Source organism: Falco punctatus (genome assembly GCF_963210335.1).
Source record: "Falco punctatus genome assembly, chromosome: 12".
NCBI lineage: Eukaryota > Metazoa > Chordata > Aves > Falconiformes > Falconidae > Falco > Falco punctatus.
The window spans coordinates 21,582,707-21,606,156 of record NC_137592.1 but is presented as its reverse complement, the minus strand read 5'-3'; the positions used below and the strand labels follow the sequence as shown (position 1 = coordinate 21,606,156).

Sequence of the window (23,450 nt, the reverse complement as noted above, 5' to 3'; positions counted from 1 at the left end):
AGAGCAGAAGGCTGAGCAATACCCATCCAAAAAGGCATTATCTCACCTACTGCTAGTCAGCTGAGTTGAAGCTAGCGAGCTCTGTGCCCTTAACAGCTGATGAAGAGGCATTGCCCGAGGGTGATTCTTCCAACTTGACACATAAATGGGCAAAAAGTTTCTGAGTGGTGCCTCATCCCACCTCATCTATGGACTATTGATTACAGAGGAAGCTTAGATGAGTAGCTTGCATTAGATACCTGACTTCTAAGTGACTAAGGCAGAGGAATCCCACCCCACCTCCCCCCCCCCCCCCCCCCCCCGCCGTCCTTTGCGAGTGCCCGTGTGCCTGCATGCACCAGCCTCACTGGGGCTACCAGGTAAGGGAGTAAAAGTGAGTTTTGTGAGGATGCATGCAGAATGTGCAAGTCTTTCTTACCAACAACCCCCAGCAACTACCTCACATACCCAATCCTGCCACCATGGGAGGGTCACCTGGAAACTCCCCAGCCAAGCTCCCATGTCTGACAGTTCTAATTCCACTGTGTCTCCTCTCCTGGTTTTTTTTTTTACTTTCTGATGTGTGTTTCTATACCTATGTCACATAGGTTCAAACATGAGTTATAATGTTAATGGTAGATTTTATTAATAAATACATAAATTGCTCCAGGAGGGTGTAACTTGTTTACCAGAGCTTACTATTTCCATCAGGAGCTGAAAGCCTGTTGGGGATCCCCACGCTCACCCTTAAGCCAAGAGGTGATTTAATGATCTGCCTCCTCTAAGGGTTGCCTTACACTTAATTCTGAAGAAGAAATTATGGCCATGCTAGTTTTTCTGTTTTCCCTGCAATAATATCATTGGGGTGAATTTGATACAATATCAAGGTTTTGACCGGGTTTTATGTTTCAAGTGAGCCTTTCTCCAACACCCCGTTGTTATAGCACTGGGTCACAAAGTACCTCACTTGGCAGCTCTCTCTAAGTACAGTATTTTTTTTCTTTACCTGCTCTTCTTGTGGCTGTTGCTAACAGCCTGAAAACTCACCATCTTGTGTCTGCAATCTCCCAGTTAAAGCTGTTCATGAAATAGGCAATGTTGGACACGGTCCTGACAGTTGCACAAGAAGGAGCTGAAGCTTGCAAAGAAACAGAAGCTCTTAAATTTTGGCAGCATTCAGTAAACTGCCTCCCATTAATAAATAACTGACATAATTTTCAACTTTTTGCTCCTTTACAGATGCCTCTCACTTGGCAGCTGGCCTCATCCCAGCCAAGTCTGGAGTAAAAACTCCTGATGATTTCAGCTGGCCGAAGGGTCAGGAGGCTGGGGCTGGATAGCTGGATGCGGCAGCACTGGGCTGAGCAGGGAGGAACGGCCACTCAGAGAAGCCTCCATCAGTACAAAGGTTCAGTCTGATCCTTACAGAGCTTTTCTCTGCTTTTTAATCTTGGGCATGGATGTGCTCTGCGGGAACCTGCTTCCAACGCTGCTTTGCAGGCTCCCTTTGCTCATATGTCATCCTAAGGAAAACAAGCTGCATGGTACGTGGCAGCTGTATGGGTCAGGTTTGCAGAGGGGAAGAGAATGCATCCAGGCAAACCAGTATTTGCCAGAGGGGATAAGGTGGCTGTACCTTTCTTTCCCTCTCCCCTAAATCAGCCCAGGCATAAGAAGAGTCACACATTGAGAAGTGATGTGCTGCTGCTAGTGCTGCATTCACAGCATCCACTCACCCATTTCTCAGCCCCCGCTGACTTCAGGGGGGAATAAATGTGTCTTATATACCTGCAGCTGATGTGGAGTGGCACTGGCACACCTAAACAAGGAAGAACAATCCCACTCCAGTATTTATGTCACAAGTTGCAGCCCTTCTGACTTCTTGTCCATGGTATTTTTTGTTCCAGTGGCTGAACGCAGGTAGGAGCAGCACCTGGGCTCCTGGAGGGCCCCTGCTTTCCTCTGAAATTCAGAGCCTGTCCCAGCCATGTGGCACTTACTGATGTCAGCCTCAGGAAATCTCGTCTTCTGTGATGTGCAGGATTGCCCCTGCAGCTTTACACTGGCCTGTTGGTTCAGTGTACATTTGGAGTAACTCAGGATCTGAAGCACCGTAAGCTGAAGCAGAAATTTACCCTCAGAAAACGCCCTGTTTGCTAGGGCTCTGTGCCTGCTTGTTTAATATAGCAACTGCACCAGTTTTCTAACAACAACTTTAAATACCATTCATCAATAAAACCATTGGGCTGCTTGGCTTCTATTACATGCCACTGATTAACTACCATTAAATTAGCAGTTAGTGTAATCAGATATAAACATTCCTTTGTGGCTAAGCTGTTAAACTTTTTTTCCCCTTTTTACAATTGCATGTAACACATGTCGGCACGAGACAGGCTCAGTAATTTCACATTACTGCAGCTAAATTATGTTTGTGGGCTCCAGAAACGCTTCTGGTGCTACCAGGCTCGTAAACACCTACCTGGCAGGGAAAAGCTACAACTTCTGCCCCAGAGCATTCAGGGTTTAACAGGATTCGGTGTCGTACAGTGAATTTATTGCATGAATACGTGCATAGGCTATGGACGAGTGATTGACAGGAGGAGTTCAAAATTTGATTTGCTGCCATTCACCATTGATTTTCACCCTGGGTCGCATTATTAATTGGTGTAAGTCAGCATCCAGCTTGCTACAAGGAGGCATAAAAGAAAGGTAGGTGTCTGCAGTTTAAAAGGGGAGAGATGTGACTCTGTGTGGCTTTCAGCTCTGGCAACTCCAGGCTGTCACAGTCAAAAGTGGATTTTGATTTTTCAAAAGGAGCCATTTCGTAGATATTTATTTGTGGTGTAGAATCACTTTTATTAACTGTATTTATTTTTATGTATTTATTATTAACTGTATTTATTTTATATGTAGCTCTGCATCCTCTCCATTGATAGGCACTTTTGTAACTCTTAAAGACAGAAATGAAATACACAGCTGCAGTCATACTCATAAACCACTTTCTTATACACATGTGCAATATAGAACATAATGAAATTATTACTTGAAGTTGTTATCTCAGTGCCAGTGTTAAATCACAAAAAAATACCAACCAGCAGAAATGTTCCCATCGTAACCTTCCATTCCCTCACAAGGCAAGAAAATAGCTAGAACTTGCGGTATACCCAGAAGATGGATAAGCTTATCTTCAAACAGAAAAAGGCTGTGGAAGAGAATTTTTTACATGTTTGGGTGGTGGGTTTGTTGGGTTTTTTTCAGTCTGTATTAAATCTGATTATGTTTTTATCATTTAGATATAACTATATTGGCTTTCATATGCTTATATGCCTTAGATTATACTTGTGCATGATTATAGCTGAAAATTTACACCAACAGATATTGGTCTAAATAACTTGTGAGCTGGAAGCTGGACTACTAGTTTATCTATTTTAAAAATTCAGTCTTGTTGCTTTAAAAATCCATAACATGTAAAACATTTCCTTCAAGTTGTTGGGATTTAGGGGGCGGTGTGTGTTTGGTTTTCTTTGGTTTTTTTTTTTTTCATTTCAGTTGTGCTGTTTGGAAATACTATATGGATTGTTACGCATTAATAATATGTAGTCGTTTGTTCTTGTGAAAACCTGTAGTTTCTCCAGCTATGTTCAGATGGCTTTCCTGAGCCTTGAAATGGGAAAGAGAGAATTCACCTTAGCTGCATATGTTGTCTTATGTTACGTTTGATGATTTGAGAAATTTGTGATACAAATGACTTGGGTTTCCAAAACCAAATAGTAGGCCACTCTCCAAATGCATTCTCCCTCACTCTGACTGTGAGAAAGGCTGCTCTTAATATTTTCTTCAGGGGTGTAAACCTGTAGAAACTGGATTAGTATATTGACTCCCTCAATTAAGGTTAATCTAATATCCTGCCTATTTAAATTAGTGTAAACATTGGTGTATAGGGTTAAGGGAAAGAGTTGAACTGAAAAAGATTTATTTAAGGATTAGTGTAGTAGCTAAATTAGAATTAAATCCAGGAAGTAAACATCCCAGCAATGCGAGTTGTGGGAAACAAGAGACCACAGCAAAGATCAGTGGTTTGAAACAATAATGTGCCACCATGGGAAGAGAAAGGAAGAAGGGGAGAAACAAGTAAATCAAGCTTTACTGTACAAATAAGGCTCTAAGCCTATTACTGCCACACAGGTTGTGGGGAAACTCCTCCGTTAAGTGCCATGGAAAGAAACTTTTATCCTTTTCATCTTTCTCCTTGGTTTGCTCGCTTGAGTTACATTGTGGACTGAAATACCCACGGCAATTAGAATAAAAGGACAAATTCGTAGAAGAATCCCTGAAGGTACAGAAATTATCAAATTTTCTGGCATCAGATTTGCTACAACATTTAGCAAGGGTTTGTTAGGGCCTTTGGACAAGCCAAGGAACGAAAAAAGCGGTTTCACTTTCTGTTAGGCACCGCTAGGAACTGAATTGGCCCGGGACATAAATGCATGGATGTTTTCTCAGACTTAGCATAGATTTCATCTCTGTTCTGTCTGGCAGTGCTGTGGCATTTCACAGGGGCCATGGCTGGCCCTTGCCCTGGGGCTCGCTCGGCTGTGCTGTGGGCACAGAAGGGGTGCAGAGCTCGGTGCTTGCCCTGTCCCCTGCTCGCTGACAGCCTCAGGGCAGCTGCAGGCTTGCCACCCCCCACCCCCCACCCCCGGGTCCCAGAACTGGCCCAGCTGGTTGCTCCACTTGTACCCATCTTCTGTATGAACAGGAAGGATTAAAATCAGAGCACACTCCGAAATGAAGCACCTTGGGCTCCAGGAGTCCCCAGTGTGCTAAAGGCTGGAAGGAGATGACTGTGCTCTCAGGCTGTGGAAAGCTGCCTGCCAGATTTCAAATAGAAGTACTAAGCCTGGCTCTCGGTATTTGCTTAGCAATACCTTGGATAGAAGCATGCCACCTACTGAATTATCACTTTTGGCCACGAATTTTTGTTGGGAAATTACCTTCCAGGTATCGATTGGATCAAATCCTATGGAACTGGTGACGGTAATTCAGCCTGGTGTGATACGGCTGAAGGCTGCTCTGGCTGACTAATCTATAAATTTGGTAAGGGCTTGTTCATTCAATAAACACAGTTTTAACTGGTTCCCTTCTTATCCAGGAAGGGGAGCAGCCGGCGAGGAGCCCAAGGAGGAGGGTGGCCCAGGGCTGCAGCTCCCAGCATGGCAGAGCATGGAGCACGTGTGGGGTAACCTCTTCCAGCAGAACACACAGATTGCTACCCAGCCACGTATGTAACTCATTTTTATTAATCATTTTGCCAATTTCTTTGTGCTTTATGCCCCCAAAAGACTGAAATAGTTGAGCCGGCTTATTCTGAAGGAAAATGTCTGAATTTTAGCTCCTATGAGCTAGTGTCTTGCAAAGGCTGGCAGCTTAGTGTTTCATCTTTCTGCCTAAAGCAGTTTTTAACAGGCTTGTTCTTGGCAGAAGGTTGTGGACTTAACCATGACTGAAATACATCATGTGTCTTAACAGCATGCTTTATGTGAGCTGCCATCCTGCTTGGCAGGAGATGTGAAGAAATATAGGTCCTGGGGTGTCTTGAACCCTCATAGTGTGTTTTCTGAGGGGTCAGCGGGGAGGGGAAATCGTTCTTCGCTTGACATCTCCTTGCTGGACAGGGGAGACCATTTACAGGGCTGTTACTTCAGAGGACAAAGAAGTCACTCCACAAATTAATTACCCTTGTTCTAATCCTCTTGTCCATGTCCACCTGCACACTGAGCACCCGGTCAGGCAAACCTCCCATGGTCTGTTCTGGGTGGATGTAGATGGCAAATATGAATGCAACAGCTCGGTGCTCCTCGTTTGCCTTAAAAAAGCACAGCTGCATCAGCAGTATTGAGCATGCAGCAACAAGATCTCTGGGCAAAAGCTCAGCCGAAGATTTTGCTAATGAATCTCCCCTGTCCATGTAATTTGGACTTTCCTCCTGCCTGATGTTCCAGCTGAGCTGCTCAGGTTTAGAGCTTCATGATATTTTTAATGATGTTGCTTGCTTAGGCCCTTGGTCGAGGGGTGCTGTGGGGCACCCCGCCGCAGCAGGGGTGATGGCAGTGCTGTGTTGGGACGCAGGGTCCAGCACTTGCCCCCGGGGCTGGGAAACTGTCCCGCAACTCTCGCTCCGCAAAGACTGCACTGCCCTGACACTGCCAGGCACTGACTGCCCTCAGTCCTGCCGTGCATGCACGACAGAAGGCAGCAGGGATGGAGAAGGCAGAGGATCAGGCATGTGTCCGTCCCTAATCACCATCTGCTTCAAGGTTTTGTTGCTCTTTTTCATGGTGCATGGTACCTCGCTTTAGGAGTAGTGCCCCTGGGCCAGCAATTGATATCTTCTTCAAGCTAAGCAGATTCCTATTTTTCTGACAAAGTAGAACTTGGGTCCTTTAGGGGAGTCCTTCTATCAGATTCTGGGGAATAGAAGTCCTGCTATAAGCATGAATTGGGTCTGGTCTATGTAGAAAGGGCAAAATCTGTCCATAGATCAATTTACTGAAGTACCACAGCATCCAAATGATTTAACTCTCCTTAATTCTGTTACCTTGGAGTCCTAAAGAGTTACAAGAGGTCCCTTAGTTTCAAATGGGGTATACAGAGAAAGCAGAGAGTACTCTTTCCAGGCTGAGATCCGTATACCGGTCCTGAAAATCAGATCTGAAGAGGTCTCCACTGGAATATTAACCCTGAGATGTTCACTGGGCACCTTGGGCCAGTCTGCACCTACTTGTCGCATCCTGACAGGCTCCTCAAGAACATATATATTGGGAGTTTATTTAGACTAATGCAGTTTTCTGCCTTTACCAGTGCCTGCCATCTCACCAGCTTTACAGTAGCCTGGCAAGGGGAAGCTTTCGCTTTACAGCAACAGAAAACTTCAGCTGAGCTGGCAGCACCAGCGCTGGTCAGTATTTGCTGGTCTTGGTTCTCCACGTGGCTGCGGCAACGCTTGTGCCGGCCGGGGGGAGATGGTCTAGCAGCAGGGAGGTGTGGTGGCTAGGGCAGGAGAAGGCAGTGCTGCCTCTGTGTGAGAGTACGGCCCTGATTCAGGACCCGTGCAACTCCGTGGGGCTTTCCCCATTGGCGTCAACTGATTTGCAGAGCAGGTCTTTGGATGGGATCAGTAGGGAAAAAAGCCAATTTACTTGTGATGTCTTACTGCCCGTCACATTAATCCTGTGTATATAAAAAAAAAAAAATCACATCTGAGTAGTGGTTTCCTCCCCTTGTTTAAATAAATTCAACTGTTCGGCTTCTGATTTCCGCAGCAGAGCTCCGCGTCGGCCGGCCCTGTTTGTGGAAAAGTCAGCAAGCACGTTTCAGCCAGCGTGGGGTATTAACATAGGAAGCCGATGCTGGGTTGGTTCCCCTTGTTTCTCTTACTGGCTATAGAGTTTCACAGCCTGGGATATTAGTAAATATTTATGTTTAATTACTTTCACTTAAGAAAAACAACCACAGCCAAGAAAACTACAGAGCAATTTAATGGGTTTTAACTTGCCACACTAAACCGCCTTCTTAAACATAATGAATTATATGAAGTCATCCGGTTTCAGACTCTCTTAAAGAGGTAATTTAATTCAAATAAGGTTGCATATTACTAGCTTCAGTGTCTGAAAACATTTATAGTGCCAGTAACTGTTCCGTTGCCTTGAGTTATTCTGCAGCCTGAAAGACAATAACAAGCTAAGCTTAGAGAAGTGTGCTGTGGTTTGGTGTAACTGATAGATGAAATTGCTAGGTTCACTGCCTCGGGCGAGAAGTGCTGGGTGAGTGTGTTTGAGTCTCCTTTTATGTAAGACAGTTTGGCTTAAAACAAAAACAGGAAAGAAATCTGGCATTAGCTGCTCAGCAGCATTGTTTTTGAATCTTTTCCGCAAGAAAACAGACCAGAAAAGGGCTGCTTCTCGCTGGGTCCTAGCTACCATGCTGCCTCTCTTACGTATGGTGACGAGGTTCAGGTATATGTCCTTCGGTCTGTTGTTCCAATGAAATATAAAGACACTTCTGTTCTCTGGCACCACTGCAGAGCTCATATTCAGGGATGAAGGAAGGGGAACGCTGGGTTACCTACACAACTCCTTTTTTCCCTGACAGGTAACTAATAGAAGGACCTAAAGAAAAATACCTGTACTCTTCCATCTAGAGATCCCCAACTGCTGAACGACCGTGTAGGCTTAGGAACATCCATCAGGGTATTTTTCCCCTCCTGAGACAAACTGTTATCTTTAGTTTGAGTCTGGCAGTTAAGAGCCAGAAGATCTTGCCACAGAGGCTGTTAAACTTTGCGATGCTTTCAGTGTCCTTTGAATGGTTGTCCTTTAAAGTAATTGCATACTCTAAAGCTCCTTATGGGGCTTAAGGGCTTGATTTGCTTGGGATGATTGCACACCTTGTGAAAAAAGCTGCAATCCAAATCCCGAGCTTGGTCCTGCCAACTTTCCAGATGTTGATTGCTGAACTTGTGAAGGCTTTGGGACGTTGATTGCTAAGTATGTAGCCTGCATGAATGTCTATCAGCATGTTAGACAGAAGATGCACAGGGAGAGACTCCATATTCTTGATGTTTCTGCAAAGTCTGATACACAACTCACAATTTGCAATTTTGCTCATCTGTTATGAGCACATGTAATTAATGTAAAACAGAGGAAAGGTTACTATATTAGGAAGTGCTGCAAGTGTAATAAACAGTCCACACACAAACACGATGGCACCACACTTCAGCTGTTCCCTGTGACTAGCTGTGTAGATAATACTTTGACAACTTTTGAATAGGACTGTGAGCACAGACAGCATTCAGTGGAACTAGCTTTGATTTCAGAGCTTATGGGGTCCCAGTGAAATTACAGTGCAAGGTTATTTGACACTATGTTTTCCAGTCATCTCCTAGTTCAGATACCTTTTCTCATCCATTAAAGTCTTACTGAGAACACATTCATTCCCTTTGATTCATGCTCCATCCAGCCTTGAAGAAATTCCGTGCATTTCAAGTTGACCGATTGAAGAGTGAACCACTGATCAGTACTTGTGTAGGTAACAATATCAGCTTTTGGATCATTTAAAATCCTTGGAAAATGCTTCACAGAATGGCAAAGGGTTTCTTTTCAATAAGAGTGTTGTGTGATGGGGACTATCTTCTTCAAGGAGTCACACAGCACCTGGCTGAATGGAACCCATAAGCTTGCAGGCTCTGCAAACTACATGACTCTATCAGTTTGGTCTGATTGCAAGCTCTTCACTGCCATTCACATTCAGCTAGCTCTGACTGCTGATGAATTATGTGCTTAAAGTTTTACTCCAATAATGCCAAAGTCACCCCCTGGAGAATATTGCTGAACATGCTTGATGAATGTACAAGCTCTTCTTTAAAATAAGCCACATATAAAGTTGTTTAGGTGTTCTTACAGAAGACCTCTGATAGGATTAAAAGTGAACACAGAGTAATGGAAAAAAAATATTCATTAGAAGGGATTACATTTAAACCTTTAAAGACATCTGATATTTTTCCCCTTCTAACTCAAACTTGATTGAACTGTTGAATGGAACTCGGAGATTATTTCTTGTCAGGACCTATCAAACAAGCCTGAGATCACTAAGGCACTTGAGCATGTTGAGCATGAAATTTTCATTGCTCTCTATGCTGCATTTTAACTATATCTAAAAAATAGCATTCATTTCTAAGGGTACTTAGCCATCTTCAACGAGAACTATTTCATTTAAGTTCATGGTCAGTAATAGGTCTGGAAATGAAACCATTAATTTTAATGTAGTATGTGCATGTATACATTAAATTTTATTGCTTTGTCTGAATTTAAAAGGGTGAAAGTAGGGCAATTTCAGACCAGTGTAAAGTTGCAGGTGCCTGTACTTTACTGCTCACCTCTTGAGAAAGGAGAGCTCAGCGTTTCAAACTTTTAGTCCTGCATATCACTGCAATAAAATGGAAAGGTTTCAGGGAGATTTGGATCAAGTTTTTGTACTGTACCATTTATGTGTGAGGATCCTCTCACCTAAAGATACATCATCTGTAAAGGGCACAGCAGACTTGACAGTGCACTATCATTACAATCAGTAACGACAGAGATTTCACATGTCCTGAAACTTGCCACCTGAGCTTGACGAATGTAAAGATCTGTTGAGCCAACTATAAATACGTTAAAGAAAGCATAATAATAAGAGCACAACCAAAGCCAAGAATATTTCCATTTTTTCAAAGGTTTCCAAACAATTTATATGCTGTAAGATCATATGCAGAGTCAAGGCATCACATTTCAAGTTAAAGTCAGACATTCAGCTGTAACTTTGAATGTAGAGGTTGGAATCAAACACAGTATTTTCATGTTACTTGAGTTTAGACTTTCTTTGTGTTTTTATGTTCCTGTTCAAAAGAAAGGAAATCTCTGATACCAAGACAAGTCATCTGTATTCTGAGCCAATAAATCCTTGGGGAATTTGAAGCAGGTAGATTGTTAGAGGCCCTTTTAGGAGTTTGAAAAGCAATGGGTGATACAAGATTGATCTTAATGACAGTTGCAGGTGCTTAGCTTTTAGGACGAGGTCATTTCCCGTGTGTTGGCACAGTGACAAAGATGGAAGATGGAATGGTTCTTCTAATTCACAACTCAGTAATATATACTCCTTAACTGGAAATGATGGAAATGGAGGAAAAGACACCTTTGGAATGCTCTCGGTGCCCTAACACATCCTAAACACTGCAGCCAAGTCTCAGCATCATTAAAATAATAGATGCAAATAAGAACCTGTTAGCCAGTAATCAAAAACAGCTCCTTCCCCAACCCTTATCTTTTGGTTACATGTTTAATAGAGATGTTCTGTGGCTTTGTTGCCATGCTGACTGCAGGGAAAAAAAAAAAAAAAAAAAAAAACAACCAGCAAATCCAACCAGCAGTGCCAATGCATGCCTTTGTATTTAATTTTAACAAGAAAAATTGTGCAGGTGGACACTGGAGAGGCTGAGATGTCTTTCTCAGCCTTCTGGGAAAGCACAATTTTGGCAACATGTCCAGCCATGGGGAGGCCTAAAAGAACATCTAAAATCACCTAAACTTCCTTGTTTCTCTCTTGACCTCTGTTTGTAGTCACAGCTAAATGATTCAATACAAATTCCCTTGAATAAACATGTAAATAAGACCAAGCATTTACGTTTCAAGTGGATCATCATTAAGGTTTCGAGCTGTCCATATGACCAGCACAGGAAAATGTTATTAATAGACCTGAAAGTCTTCAAGGGAATGCGTGAGAAGAAAGACTAATATCAGGGGACCCATAATCTGTTCCTAGCTGGCTTTTAATTCTGCTTAGCAAACATGAATGATTTTGAGTGTTGAATGAAGAAGCAAGCTACGGAACCTGCACCATGTGTTTAAACTACAGCTGGCTGGAACACTGTATGCCTGAAGGCAACATTTTTAAGTTCAAAGGTAAACATTTGGCTTTTTATAGACAAAATTAGTTGTACAGCATATTTGATTTAGTATACTGCTACACAGGCCAACTTTTAATTGAAATGTATTAAAAAATAACCCTACTTCCACTGACAGTATGCAGTTTCCTAGAGAGCTGCATGCTTGCTAGTAAACATCAGCCCTCTGGGCCAGGTCTAGAAGACAGAGGTCAGAACTTCTATAACTTAATATTTTTCAAGGCACCCTAAAGACTTCCTCTTCCCTCCCCATGTAAATTGTTTACAGCCTGCTCCAAAGAGGAGCTCCCCTGCAGGACTTTGACCATGCCTGTAAACTGATAAAAAACCTCTCCCTGGAAACTTCCCCTGGTGGACCTCGCCGTAATATTTTATTGTCTTTAGTACAAAGTGTATGCACAGGGATCCTTTCTGGTAAAAACACAGGCAATAAATAACACTGAGAAAGGAGAGGTCTATACATTGAACCTTATAAGGAGTGATGGCATTTTGTAGTTCTTCTTGCTGTTGGATTAAAGGGGTAAAGGGAGCTTTCTAATGCCGGCACACACTGACCTGCAAAGCTGTCACATAGCATTTGCATGCCATTTTGGACATTTCAGTATGACTTGCTTAGATTTTATTTCTTATAATTGTGGGGCTTTTTTTGTTTAAGTAAACTTTTTAAAAGTGAGGAAAACCTATGCTGCACAATGAGGTATTGAGAGCCATGTGCTCTGTGGTACAGAAAGATATGTTATGATTCTTATCTTCGTGAGACTGTGAAAAAATAGTTCTTTGTCCTCAAACTCATTAAAAAGTTATTTAATAAAGAACTTGAAACCATTATCAATATTTACAAAAGAAATGCTTGAGAGCTGAGTTATGTGTTTTGAAATTCACGGAAGGCTCAGTGCATTGAAGCAACAATATATGTGATAGGAAGTATAGCTGACATTTTCCAAATATAAAAACCAGATGATGGAAGGTTTAATTTCTATGAATTGGAGCAGTAGCTGAGAGCCTACTAATCTCTCAGGAATATTTTTAGCCCATCGGGGTGCTCAAAGAATATAAAATTCTCAGCATTGCTGGAAAAGCAGTTGAGATCAACGTGCTTTTGCCAGATTCAAAGGTGGTTCCAGTCTCTGACCTAAATCTGGGGACTAAAACAATTTTTAAGGCTTTTGTTTTTTTCCAGCATAGTGTTTTGTTGTGGTTTTGGGTTTTTTGGGGTTTTTTTTTTAATTTACAGGTTAAATAGAGCCAAATTACCAAGGAATATTTTATGAATAATAAAGGACTGTTTTACACAAGTGTACAGTTTTTCTACTTGGAAAACAACACTGCTGACTTTATTGGCTGGTATCTGTCATACTTTAGAGAAAGGTGAGAATAAAAAGCCCCCTGCAAAGTGTAACCACATTGGACTGAGGATATATCCATCTGCAAAGTGCTGTGAGAAGGACACCTCCACAGAGAGATGTAGTCATTAACTACCTCTCTAAGCCTTCAGAGCTTCAGAACCTGAAAATTCCTCAGCAATCCTTTTGACACTTAACCCAGGGGTGCCCAAACCCCACTGGCAGGTCTCTGCCAGCCAAGGCTGCCAGTTACTCCTGTTCCTGTGGGGCACGTGCTGAGCGTGCAAGTGTGCACACCTGGGGAGGGCCTTGCTCTGCAGCCACCCTCAGGGCTTCGCCAGCCCCACGGAGCACCACCAGGCATCTCCCTCAGGTCTCTGAGTCGGTGCATTTATTTTCCTAAAGCCGAGGTCAGCCGACTGGCCTTTAAATCCACCTTTTGTGTTGGTAGAGTTAAACTTGCCCCTGCTGCTGGAAATGTGCGCTCTGTGCCTCTGTTTCTTCTGTTCATCATTTAACCAGGGACTCTCAATTCTTTTAGGCAGCAGTTGATAAAAACCACCAGAGTACAGAATAATTTCTGTAGTAGTTTTTAATACAGCGCCCATCATGAGTAGTCATGACGGAGGGAATCCCATCACATACTCTCCTGCCAGACTACTCCAGTAAGAGGTGAGGAACAAGGGATGAGCTTTGGTCAGGCAGTACAGGGATTCAGGTATGTAGGTCTCCTGGGTTGCAGGACAATCCTAACCACCCGGTTTCACAATGAGGTAGCACTACAGAGCCTCAGCCTCTGCTTTATCACAGGAGCCACCTGCCCCGGGGTGTTTCAGGATCCGAATCCCAAGGGCAGAGGCATCACCTTTCAGCCCTAAGCCCAGCACTATATAACACTATACTGCCCTCCGTACTTGTTCATGATCTTAAGAGGCTCTTTTCTCAGCCTGACGGCTGTCCTGACTCCCATTTGCAGTTAGTTCTCCTTCTCGGGATGCCCAGGCTCTTCTGGTGCATTATGTGAAGACAAAAATCCTACACGAGTTACACAGCACCGTCATGTTGGCTGTTGTAAAGCCAACATGCCTTTTATACATCTATAGCTTCAAGAACCTCGGTCTTGTCTTACTCATACCAGTATCACTCAAAGATTAGAGATCAGTGCTGAAGCAGGTTAGGATCCGAATCAGGACCAAAACCACTAAGCACCACGTTAGGCAGGAGTAACTCCAGCCTAGGGCGTAAACCCTGCACAAGCACAGCAATGCCCTATTGCCCATGCACTTAACTATTACTACAGGTGTATTTATGTCTGAAAAATTATCACCCATGGTCCAAACACACACACAAATACTCAATTAGCAGAAGGAGTTATGTGAAATGTTCATCCACATGATGTGTGAAAATCCTGAACTGTTTCTAAGTGCAGATCCTGAAGTACTTTTAAACACTTGTGGGTTTTTTTTCCTAGATGGTGCAGTTGTTTTTTTTATACATGATACATGTTGATGCTGTGCTTTTTCACCATGTGTGTACCTCACTGCTCATGCTGTCAGGGCTATATATTTCCTACACTATAGCAATATTTGATTTAAAAATATTCCGGCAAGAGACAAAAAAAAAAAAAAAAATCACATTATTTATTTTTAATTTTCAATTACATGTCAAGGACCTTAGATCTATACTTAGCAGCCTTGAAAATGGTCTAACTGGGATGAAGAGATGGCAACAGGGTCACAGAATAGACACAGCAACCAGTATCACAGCCAAAGGTAGGAGCCTGACCACTGAGTGCATTAGTTTTCCCAGAAGTTTCCAACTCAGTTAGTAGTCAGTCACCATGCTAAGGCTGAGCTTTAAGCACTAGCTCGACGAGGTATAGTCCATACATCTGGAAACAGCCTGTGTATCACAGAGAATACATGCAGAGGGGGCTGCTCTTATTTTTTTCCCATGTGTTTGCTTTTATTTGATGTATTTGGGTGGGAAAGGGAAAGAGGAAATTCTCTGACATTTTCACGTGCCTTATTTTTTTAAGTGACTCTGAGAAACAATTCAAACATCTTTCTTATTCAAACAAGAGGCCATAAAGTGACCTGGCATCTTTCCTGGACACAGTCTTGGATTCTCTCATACAAATACATATAAATAATAAAAAAATACAAATGCATACAAATACAATGCATACAAAGTACTGCATTCTCATCTCTAAGAACCACTACTTCAATTGTCCTGCCACCATCCTTGGAAGTAGGTACCAATGGCACAGGAATAAATTACAGATCCAGGTGCTGCTCTTTGCCATGTCTTTGCGAACAGGTACGTGGCAAGAAATTGTCTTCTGAGTACAAAATACTCTGCTCCTGATCCTTTCCGTTGCTCAGTGCTGCTGTAACAGCCAAGATTCAGACAGCCTCCTTCTGCACCTCTCCAGTCCGGCCCTTGTAATTCTGTCCTGACTTTAATTGAAAATTGTTTAAGCCCTCTGAAAAAACTACTATTGCTGCTGCTGCTGCCAAGGTTTTCCTGGCCTGACAAAATATTCACACCAGTATCTTCTATGATCATGTATAAAAGCTCACAGCTCCTAAAGCTCTTCAGGACTATAGCAGGAGAAGAATTCAATCAATCAATTAATTAATTAAAACATTGGTGGTGATTAACTATGCCTGGGTTAACAAAATACCAGCCTTTCCTAATTGCTTTGGGAGTCAGGAGAAAAAGAATCGGAGTTTGCTGGAAGTGGCTTGGTTGCTGCAGCCCTCAAAAGCCCGGAGGAGGAGGAGGAGGAAGAGGAGGAGGAGACGACCAGGGTTCAGAACCTGTTGTTTTCTCCACTGGCAGGAGGAACCAACAGAAGGGATGCCAGGAGGGGCTTGCTGCACGGAGGGAAATGGGGGCGTGCTGGGAGAAGCAGGCTTAATGGCAAAGATGGGAATGACAAGAAGACCACAAGTGGAGCCTGGAGAGGTGAGCACTGCAGACACCGCAGAGGCAGCTGCGCCTCCCACCGCAGCGGGGCCGGCAGAAGGCAGCCACTTCCAGGGAAACACCAGGGCGCTGCCTCGGCACTTTGAAGCCAAATACTTGAGTTTTAGTCTTTCTTACTTTAATGCTATGGGTTTCCCCAGACTCTGGCCTATCCTGATTCCTCTGAACAAGCTCCCAGAGCTTTTCTGTGGGTGGTACTGATGGAGAAAAGCAATGGTGCTAGTAGTAAAATGCACCAGTTTTAAACCATCAATCCCAAGCCATTCAGTGACCTTCATGTTTGCATGAATGTGCACTATGCTCATGTAGTATCACACTCATTGCAGATGCTACTATGATGTTGCTTGAACATTTTGCTTCCCATAACAACTCGGTGAACCATGGCCAGAGAGAATCATGCCTCAGGCTCAGCAGCAAATACAGCACACGCTCCTGGCCTGCAAAATTGCTCCTTTCTGATCTGATCCTTGGCAGAAGTCTTTGTTACACATGCTGGGTGGTTAGACCAGCACTGCTGAAGCTGTTCCTTGCCTTCTAAGCAGGTCCTCATTTGATGTCAATTGATAAAGCTCCACAAACAAAACCTATTCACACCTAGAGCCCATCCCCCTGCATTAAAGTACTAGGTTATTGTTTATTAGGCTGAATGGATATTATGTGCATGTATGTATAGTTTTTCATTTCAGATTATGAAAAAAAAAAAAAGTAGTAAAAGAATCCATAGCCATGAAGAGCTTGGATTGAACTACAAATGCAGGGACAAAGCAAGGCGGCGTGATTCACGGAGAGCAGGGAGCCCTGGTTGTCTCCTGGGTGCTGCAAGATCGGAGATAAGTCACTTCCCACATGCATGTGGCCTTCCCACTTCCCACCCAGGGTGTGACGCCTTCCAGTTCCCTTTGGGAACAGAGCCCCCTCTGAGCAGCGCTGACACCCCACCTACTACTCTGGGGGCCCGATGCTGGGGATGCAGGGCATTTCTAATGCAATATAAACAGATGAAAGAGGGGATTTAAAAACAATTTATTTTGTGGCTGGTACTTCAAAATACTTTACAAGTCATATCAAGAGGATTTTTTAAAATCTTTCTTTATGAGTTGCTTTCTTTTCCAGAACAGTATCCTTGGAAATGACCCACTGGGTAAAAACAAAACAATAATAAATCCCTGTGAAAAACAGCCGTTTGAATTTTCATGAATGTCATTACCTTCAAAAGCCATCACAGCCTGCACAGCATTTGGCTGGCACCGTGGAGAGGGCAGAACAGTTGGAACAGAGGACTGGCAGCAATGAGATTACACAAAGATACCATCAAATGTCATCCAGACTGCTGGTAAGTACGTTTGTCCATGTCCCAGGCTCAAATAAAGAGCTTGCAATGTGAATTCAGGCTTGTGGCAGGTCTTGATGCTACACCTCACACCAACATGAACCAGCCAGACCCAGCCACGCTGGCAAGTGTGGAACCTGTGGGAAGAAAAAGCCACAGAGTAAAGAACTCACCTAAACAACTCACCCAGAAGCTCACTGATGGTAAGATCAGGCAGCTGCCTGTGCCTTTACTCCATTGTGCACTAGATGATGTGACTACTATTTTCATATAGATACTTGCACCCCAGCTGTGCTGGCAGGTTTGTTTTTCCAGGTGCCAGGCAGCACCCAGGAGCTTACGTTCTCAGACTAAGCGGACTGGAGGCTTGCTGCCGTGTCACGCTCATCAGACCAAACACATAATCCTTGAAATGCCTGTGAGAGGTGACCTAGAGCCTCTGGCATGTCCTCCGGGAAGGATCAGCCATGGGAATTCACATCAGCTTTTTTAAACAATTACTGGAGTTGCTTACAGTAGACTGGTAGAGGGGCCTGCCCTGTGGGGAGCTCTGTCTTTCCTCCTGGCATAACGAACTAGGGGAGCTGGGCAGAAACTGGGAGGAGTGAAAAAGTACTTGAGATGCTTGAAAACATCTGCCTGTTCTCAGCTTACCTACCCTCACCTTTGTAGAGCTGCGGGACAGGCCCATGTGCCAGGAGGAGCAGGAGCGCTGCTGTGGGTTTTGAAGGCCCTTTCCAAGCTGCCCGCATACTTCAGTACGTGGTCCTGCCATTTTATTAAATTCTTCTGAAGTTGCTCCTGACCTAAGCTAAGTACTTTTCTATTGACATCAACTTTTGCCACTTCACTATTCACCCCCAGGTTATTAATAAAGCATTAAACAATATTGGTCTGAGTCCTGCTCTCTAGGGCACCTCATTATTAATCTCTTTCCCTACTAGAATTGGCCATTTATTCCATACCCATTTATAACCAGATTTTAATCCATGACAGGACTTTACCTCTCACTTTGTGGTTACCAAGTTTCCTTAACAGTTTCTTGTATGGGTGTTTATCAAAAGGCTTTTGAATGTCCAAATAAATTATATCCTCTGGTTGTTCTTTACCCACTATTTTATTAACTCTTAAAATTGTAAAAGGTCTGACTGGCAAGATTTATTCTTATGGTGGCTATGTTACTTTTTTCCTCTGCTTGAGACTTGATATTTCCCTGCAGACTGTAAAATATTTAGAGCAGTGACCCTCTGAATCTTGTGGCTTGAAGCAGCACCAGATGTGTTGTCAATGTTTAATTAAAAATAAAAGCAAATGTAATATACTACTGACTTTCTCAACTACTTCCTTGTAATGAAGTTAAGGTAATAATGCAAAATTTCCATGAGCTTGCCAGTCTGTGTAAATATTTACAGGGTCTTTATCGCTGCAGTACCAGATTCCCACATGCATTAGTGCAGTTATCCTTATAACACCTCTCTGATACAGGGAAGCTTTAATCCCAACTGCCTGAAGAATCAGGGCACACTGACATCTGACACATAAAAAACAAACTGCTGGGCTTTGAGAATACAGGTTAGGAGATAAAACACCTTCTCCCACTTACAGATGCTGTATTTGCAAAAAATGCAAGAATCATCACAACTGAGAAATGTAATAAAAAAGGCAGGGTGCCCCAGTGTCTCTTCCCAAGCTCACTAAACCCCAAAATTCATTTTTCCCTTTGGAAAAACGCAGAGCACTGCAGGTAGAGTCCAGGCTTTTACTTTTTTGCAGACTGTCTGTGCTTGCAGGTTTTTGCTGGCTCGGCTAGTGACCATTTATTTTGGACTCACACCACATATCCAGTGTTTCATTATGCATTTTTGCTCCAGCCAGAACTAATACAATTGGCTGCATCTCAGCTTGCTTCAAATGTACAAGGGAGTAGGTTTCCTGAGAGAAAAGGAAGAAACAACATTTAAAAAAAAAAAGAAAAGAGATCCTGTTTAAAGTAAAAAGCACTACAAAGATTTTGCCATGTAAGAAAACTTACAAAAGTCCACAAAATATACATATGCAAGGGCCCACCACTGGCCCCCACATCCCTGAGGAAGGAGGGGCTTTCCACCGTGCCCTGAAAGCTGACAAGACCTTGGCAAAGCAGGGAATGACTGAGAGGTTGGACATGGAGGAGCCCTCGGTGAAAAGGCATGCGGGATGTGGACTTGTGTTTTCAAGGGACTTCTGGCCTCACAGCTGAGGCTGGGCTTTCCAGAAATGCTCTCCTTCCAGAGCAAAGCAGCCAGAACAGGTGGCCAGGAATTCAAAAGGTTACAAAGTCCTTTAAACAATAATTAACTCCTAAATGTCAAAGGGGAGTGCTGTGGGTGCAGAACCCTTCTGGAAGATCAAACTTCCCCAGCAGAAGCTCTGAAGGATTCTGGCTCCCACACACATGTTTCCACTTGTGGTTTTTAAGTGAGATTTTGAAGCTACCCGTGCTTGAAAACGTGGGAACACTTTTTTGGGGCCTGGAGTCAAGATCCCTTGAGACAACAGTGGGACTTGCTTGAAGATGCCTGCTTGTGGGTGTAAAAACAGGGATGGTTGAGCTCAGCTTGGCAAATTTCACCAACTCATGGACCAGCGATGCCCATGCAGCCGGGCTGAGAGCACAGAGTGCGTACATGAGCACGGGCACTTGGGGTTACCCCTGGCTGGGTTTGGATGCAGACCCACAAACCCCTCTTTCCTGTCGCCCATTCCTGAAACACAAGCTTTGCCTCCAGGAAGGCCACGGCTCCTGCAGCAACCAAATGATTTCCCCAAGGAGCAGTCAATGTATTGCCACGATCTTAATCTTATTTAGCGCGGTAGCATGGTTTTAATTTTTCCCTGTTTGATCCCTCAGCTTCAGGAATACTGATAGAAATAGAGACTGTGAAGATCAAATAAAGAGCAGCCTGTTGCAGATGAAAAAATACCCTTCAGTCCTCACTCTCTCCGGGGTGATTCAGCTTTTCCAAGGGCGCTGCCGAGATAAAAGGCTGGCAGAGCAGCAGCCGCGTTAGCCAGCGCTGTGACGCGTTCAGCGCACCGCCCCGCAACGGGGCCGTGGCTGCGGGATCCGCTACCGGCTGCCCCAGGGTCTCCGTCAGCGGGGGATGGGGGGCGGCCGGGCATGCGGGAGGGGCTGTCGCCCCGTTTTCACGCCGGCCAGGGGCTGTTTGCCGTTGACTTTACCGGTAGCGCGGTTCACCCGCCTCCGTCCGCACGGCAGCGCGGCTTGCGGCGGCGGGCAGCCCCTCCGCGCCCAGCCGCGCCGCCCCGCCCGCCTCATCAGCGGCAGGCCCCGGGCGCGGGGTAATTAGAAACATGGAAGGGGCTCTCTGTCTTTTGAAATCTGTCTCTCAACATCAAAGTGCTCCGCGCAAGTCGTCCTCCAGAGGTCGGCTCCCATATCTAAATGAGTGATGTATTTCATGGTATCTGTCGGGAGGGATATAATGAAGAAAACCGGCTTCGAGATGGGGCATGATGTGAAAAACAGGTGGCCCGCTGTAGCGGGTTGCGGAGCATCTGTTTAGCAGTCCGGGCGTGTTCCCGTAAACTGCGCAAACACGGCGGGACGGCGGCGGGCGCGCAGCCTGCGCGGCCCGAAGCGGCGCATTTCTGGGGAGCAGCGCAGGGGTCTGCCCCGGCCCTCGGGCTGCGCCCCTCAAACCGCTGCCTCCTCACGGTGGCAAGCGAAGCCCGACCCCCCCATTCCGCTGCAGATCCTCTCCTTCCCGTCCTGCAAAAAGAGCGGGCGCTGCCTCCACTTCGGAGAGATGTACAACGCCCCCCCCAAGCATCCAAGGGTGCAGGTGCCATGCCAGGTACCTGGCAAAGCAGCCTTCCCCCCTCTCCGCGAGCCTCAGCCGCTCCCCCGGGGCTGCCTGCACCCCCCGGGGGACCCTCCGCTTCCGTGGCGAGCACGGCCCCGCGGAGGAGCCGGCTCCCCCTTTCAAGGGGCTGCCGCCGGTTTGGTCTATAAGAAACACCCCGCGGAAATCACGGCGCTTGCTGGTAACGCTTCCCGGGCCTCCTCCTTCCTCCGCTTGCACAACCGCTCCGACTTTATTCCGACTCTATCTGTGCAACAATAGAAAGTGTTGGCAAACGTCAGCCAGGCCATAAATCCAGCCGAGCGTACGTGTTTCAAGTGCTCACGGGCAAATCGCCGTGATTTCCCCGGAGGGTGCGCAGGACGGCGGGTTGCGCGCTTGCTGCGTGCTCGCTGCGCGCGGCTCGGGGAGCGCGCACTGGGGAAGCCCTCCGCGGTGAGCTGAGCTGCGACGTGCCATTTAAGATGACCGGCAGCATAACACTGCACAGTGTCGCCTCGGGAGCCCTCTGCCTCGCCGGGGAGGGCCGCTGCATTCAGCTCTCCCAAGCCTACCGCGGGAAGGCAATCCTAGCCCCTCCGCCGCCCGCGAGGGTGCGGGGGATCCCACTCGAAACAGGGAGAGCTACAGGTGTCCCAACGTATTTGGAAACTCGCCTACTTTGCAAAAAATTATCCCGGCCTGCAACCCCTCCTCCTCTACACCCGTGAAATCCCACAGCGGGCACAGGGGCTATCTCAGGAAGTCTGCAACGAAGCTACCCTGGCACGGCTGAAAGGTAAGCGCTGCACCCGACAGATAAAACCAGAAACGATTGGGGGGTGCCCAAAAAACCAAACCCCTCCGCACTGCAGCAAACATAAAGCCCGGCTCCTCCCCGCCCGCAGCCGCGGGAGCACAGGTGGCACCGCCCCGGCGGGCGGAGCGAGCTCCGCGGGGCAGCGCTCGGGGGGGGGGGGCAGCGCTCGGGGCGGGGGGCGGCACGGCGCGCCCTGGGGCTGCGGCCCCGCCGGCACAGGCACACATACACATTCTCCGTCTCCGTGTTATTTTTATTTTAATTGGTGATTACGCGCTCCCCCGGTATCTTTATGTGGTGGTTACTGCCGGGTTCCGGGGGTCCTGCTGGGAAGGGGCGCCCGGTCCGCCGTGCCGCCGGTGCCTGCCGAGGGCTCCCGGGAGAGACGGGCCGTTTGGCCCCCGAGCCCTTCCCCGCCGGTCCGGTCCGGGGGCTGAGCTTCCCCAGCTCCGCTTTCTGGCGGCGCTGGAGGAAAGGCTAGCGACCGCGGCACGCTGGCTCCTGGGAGCCTTCGCCGCTTCCTTTTTACTTTTTTTTTTTTTTACTTTTTTTTTTTCTTTTTCTTCTACCCGCCCCCCCCCCCCCCCCCCACCGGAATGACCGATGTGTATTGCCTTAAATGGCTCGTCCCTTTCCCTGATTGCAAATGATTTCCCGCTTCCATTGTGCTGAACTTTGCCTCGCCAGACTCTTTACGGCTTTTCTCTTGTTGATGGCCTTTCCTTTGTGGCAGTTTCGCGGGCTGATTGTATTTGTTAATTAGTTGCTAACAGCATCGTAACGGGCTTGATGGATAACCGTGTCATTAGCACTCACCCCTGCAATTCACATTTCCAATAGGGCAGGGGCTACCCCATGCCGGGACTGTGATTTGTGGCTGTAGCCTCGTGTGGGTGACACGCACCCCGAGCCCCCACCTCCGCGTGCTGCTGTAGCCAGAGGGGGCGCGACCGAGACCCCACCGCTGCGGTTTCACCCCGCACCGCGACCCCGCGGCTCCCGGCTGCAGCCGCCCCGCTTCGCTTTGCTTCGGAGGCGAGCAAGGCAGGGAGCCCCTCCTTTGTGTGGCCCTGTGGGTACGCGTGCGCTGGTGCCGCCCCCGCTCCCGGGGCTGCCGGGGACAAGGGCATCCCGCACAAGCCACTGCCGCGCGAACACGCGTGGGAAGCACCGCAGGCCCCGGCCCGGCAGCCCCCGGCGACGGCCGCCCCAGCGCCGGGGCCGCGGCTCCCGTCGGAGGGGCCCGCCCGCTCCGCCCCGCCCCGCCCCGCGCCGCGCCGCGCCGCGCCTTCCCCCGCGGGGGCTCGGCCGAGCCTGGGAGATGTAGTCCCGGTTCCCGGGCTCGCCGGCGGCCGGCGGGGCTTCCGCGGGGGACTACGTTTCCCAGGCCCCCCTGCTGCTCGGCCGGGCCGCAGGGAGGGCCGGGCTGTCAATCAGTGCGCGTCGGCGGGGATAGAGAGCGGGGATCCCCCCCGCCCCCCCGCCCCCTCCGTGTCCCGCTAATAATAAGTGCTTTAGGGGCTTAAAAGCAGGGAGGCAAGTGTCATGCGGGCGCGCCGTGAGGAGCCGAGCTCCGGCTGAGCGCCCGGGTCCGCTCTGCCGCCGGCGCAGCCCGGAGGAGAAAAAAAAAAAAAGGGGGGTGGGG

General features: G+C 46.7%; 1 protein-coding gene across 1 annotated transcript; it reads left to right on the top strand.

Moving 5' to 3' along the window:
• The first annotated feature begins 292 nt into the window (after positions 1-292).
• LOC308072146 (uncharacterized protein) lies at positions 293-23,370 on the top strand. Its single transcript, XM_080408628.1, has 4 exons — positions 293-1,387; positions 5,132-5,260; positions 15,664-15,789; positions 16,924-23,370. The coding sequence occupies exons 1-4, from the start codon at positions 1,276-1,278 to the stop codon at positions 16,941-16,943; spliced, it is 387 nt and encodes a 128-aa protein (XP_080264754.1). The 5' UTR covers positions 293-1,275; the 3' UTR covers positions 16,944-23,370.
• Positions 23,371-23,450: the final 80 nt, after the last annotated feature.

What these genes read in the sequence shown, in the direction of transcription:
- LOC308072146 (XM_080408628.1), top strand. Translation starts at nt 1,276, where the DNA reads ATGATTTCAGCTGGCCGAAGGGTCAGGAGGCTGGGGCTGGATAGCTGG. An exon ending in AAGCCTCCATCAGTACAAAG is followed by an intron (nt 1,388 to 5,131) that starts GTTCAGTCTGAT and finishes CTTCTTATCCAG; the next exon opens with GAAGGGGAGCAGCCGGCGAG. An exon ending in ACAGATTGCTACCCAGCCAC is followed by an intron (nt 5,261 to 15,663) that starts GTATGTAACTCA and finishes CTCCACTGGCAG; the next exon opens with GAGGAACCAACAGAAGGGAT.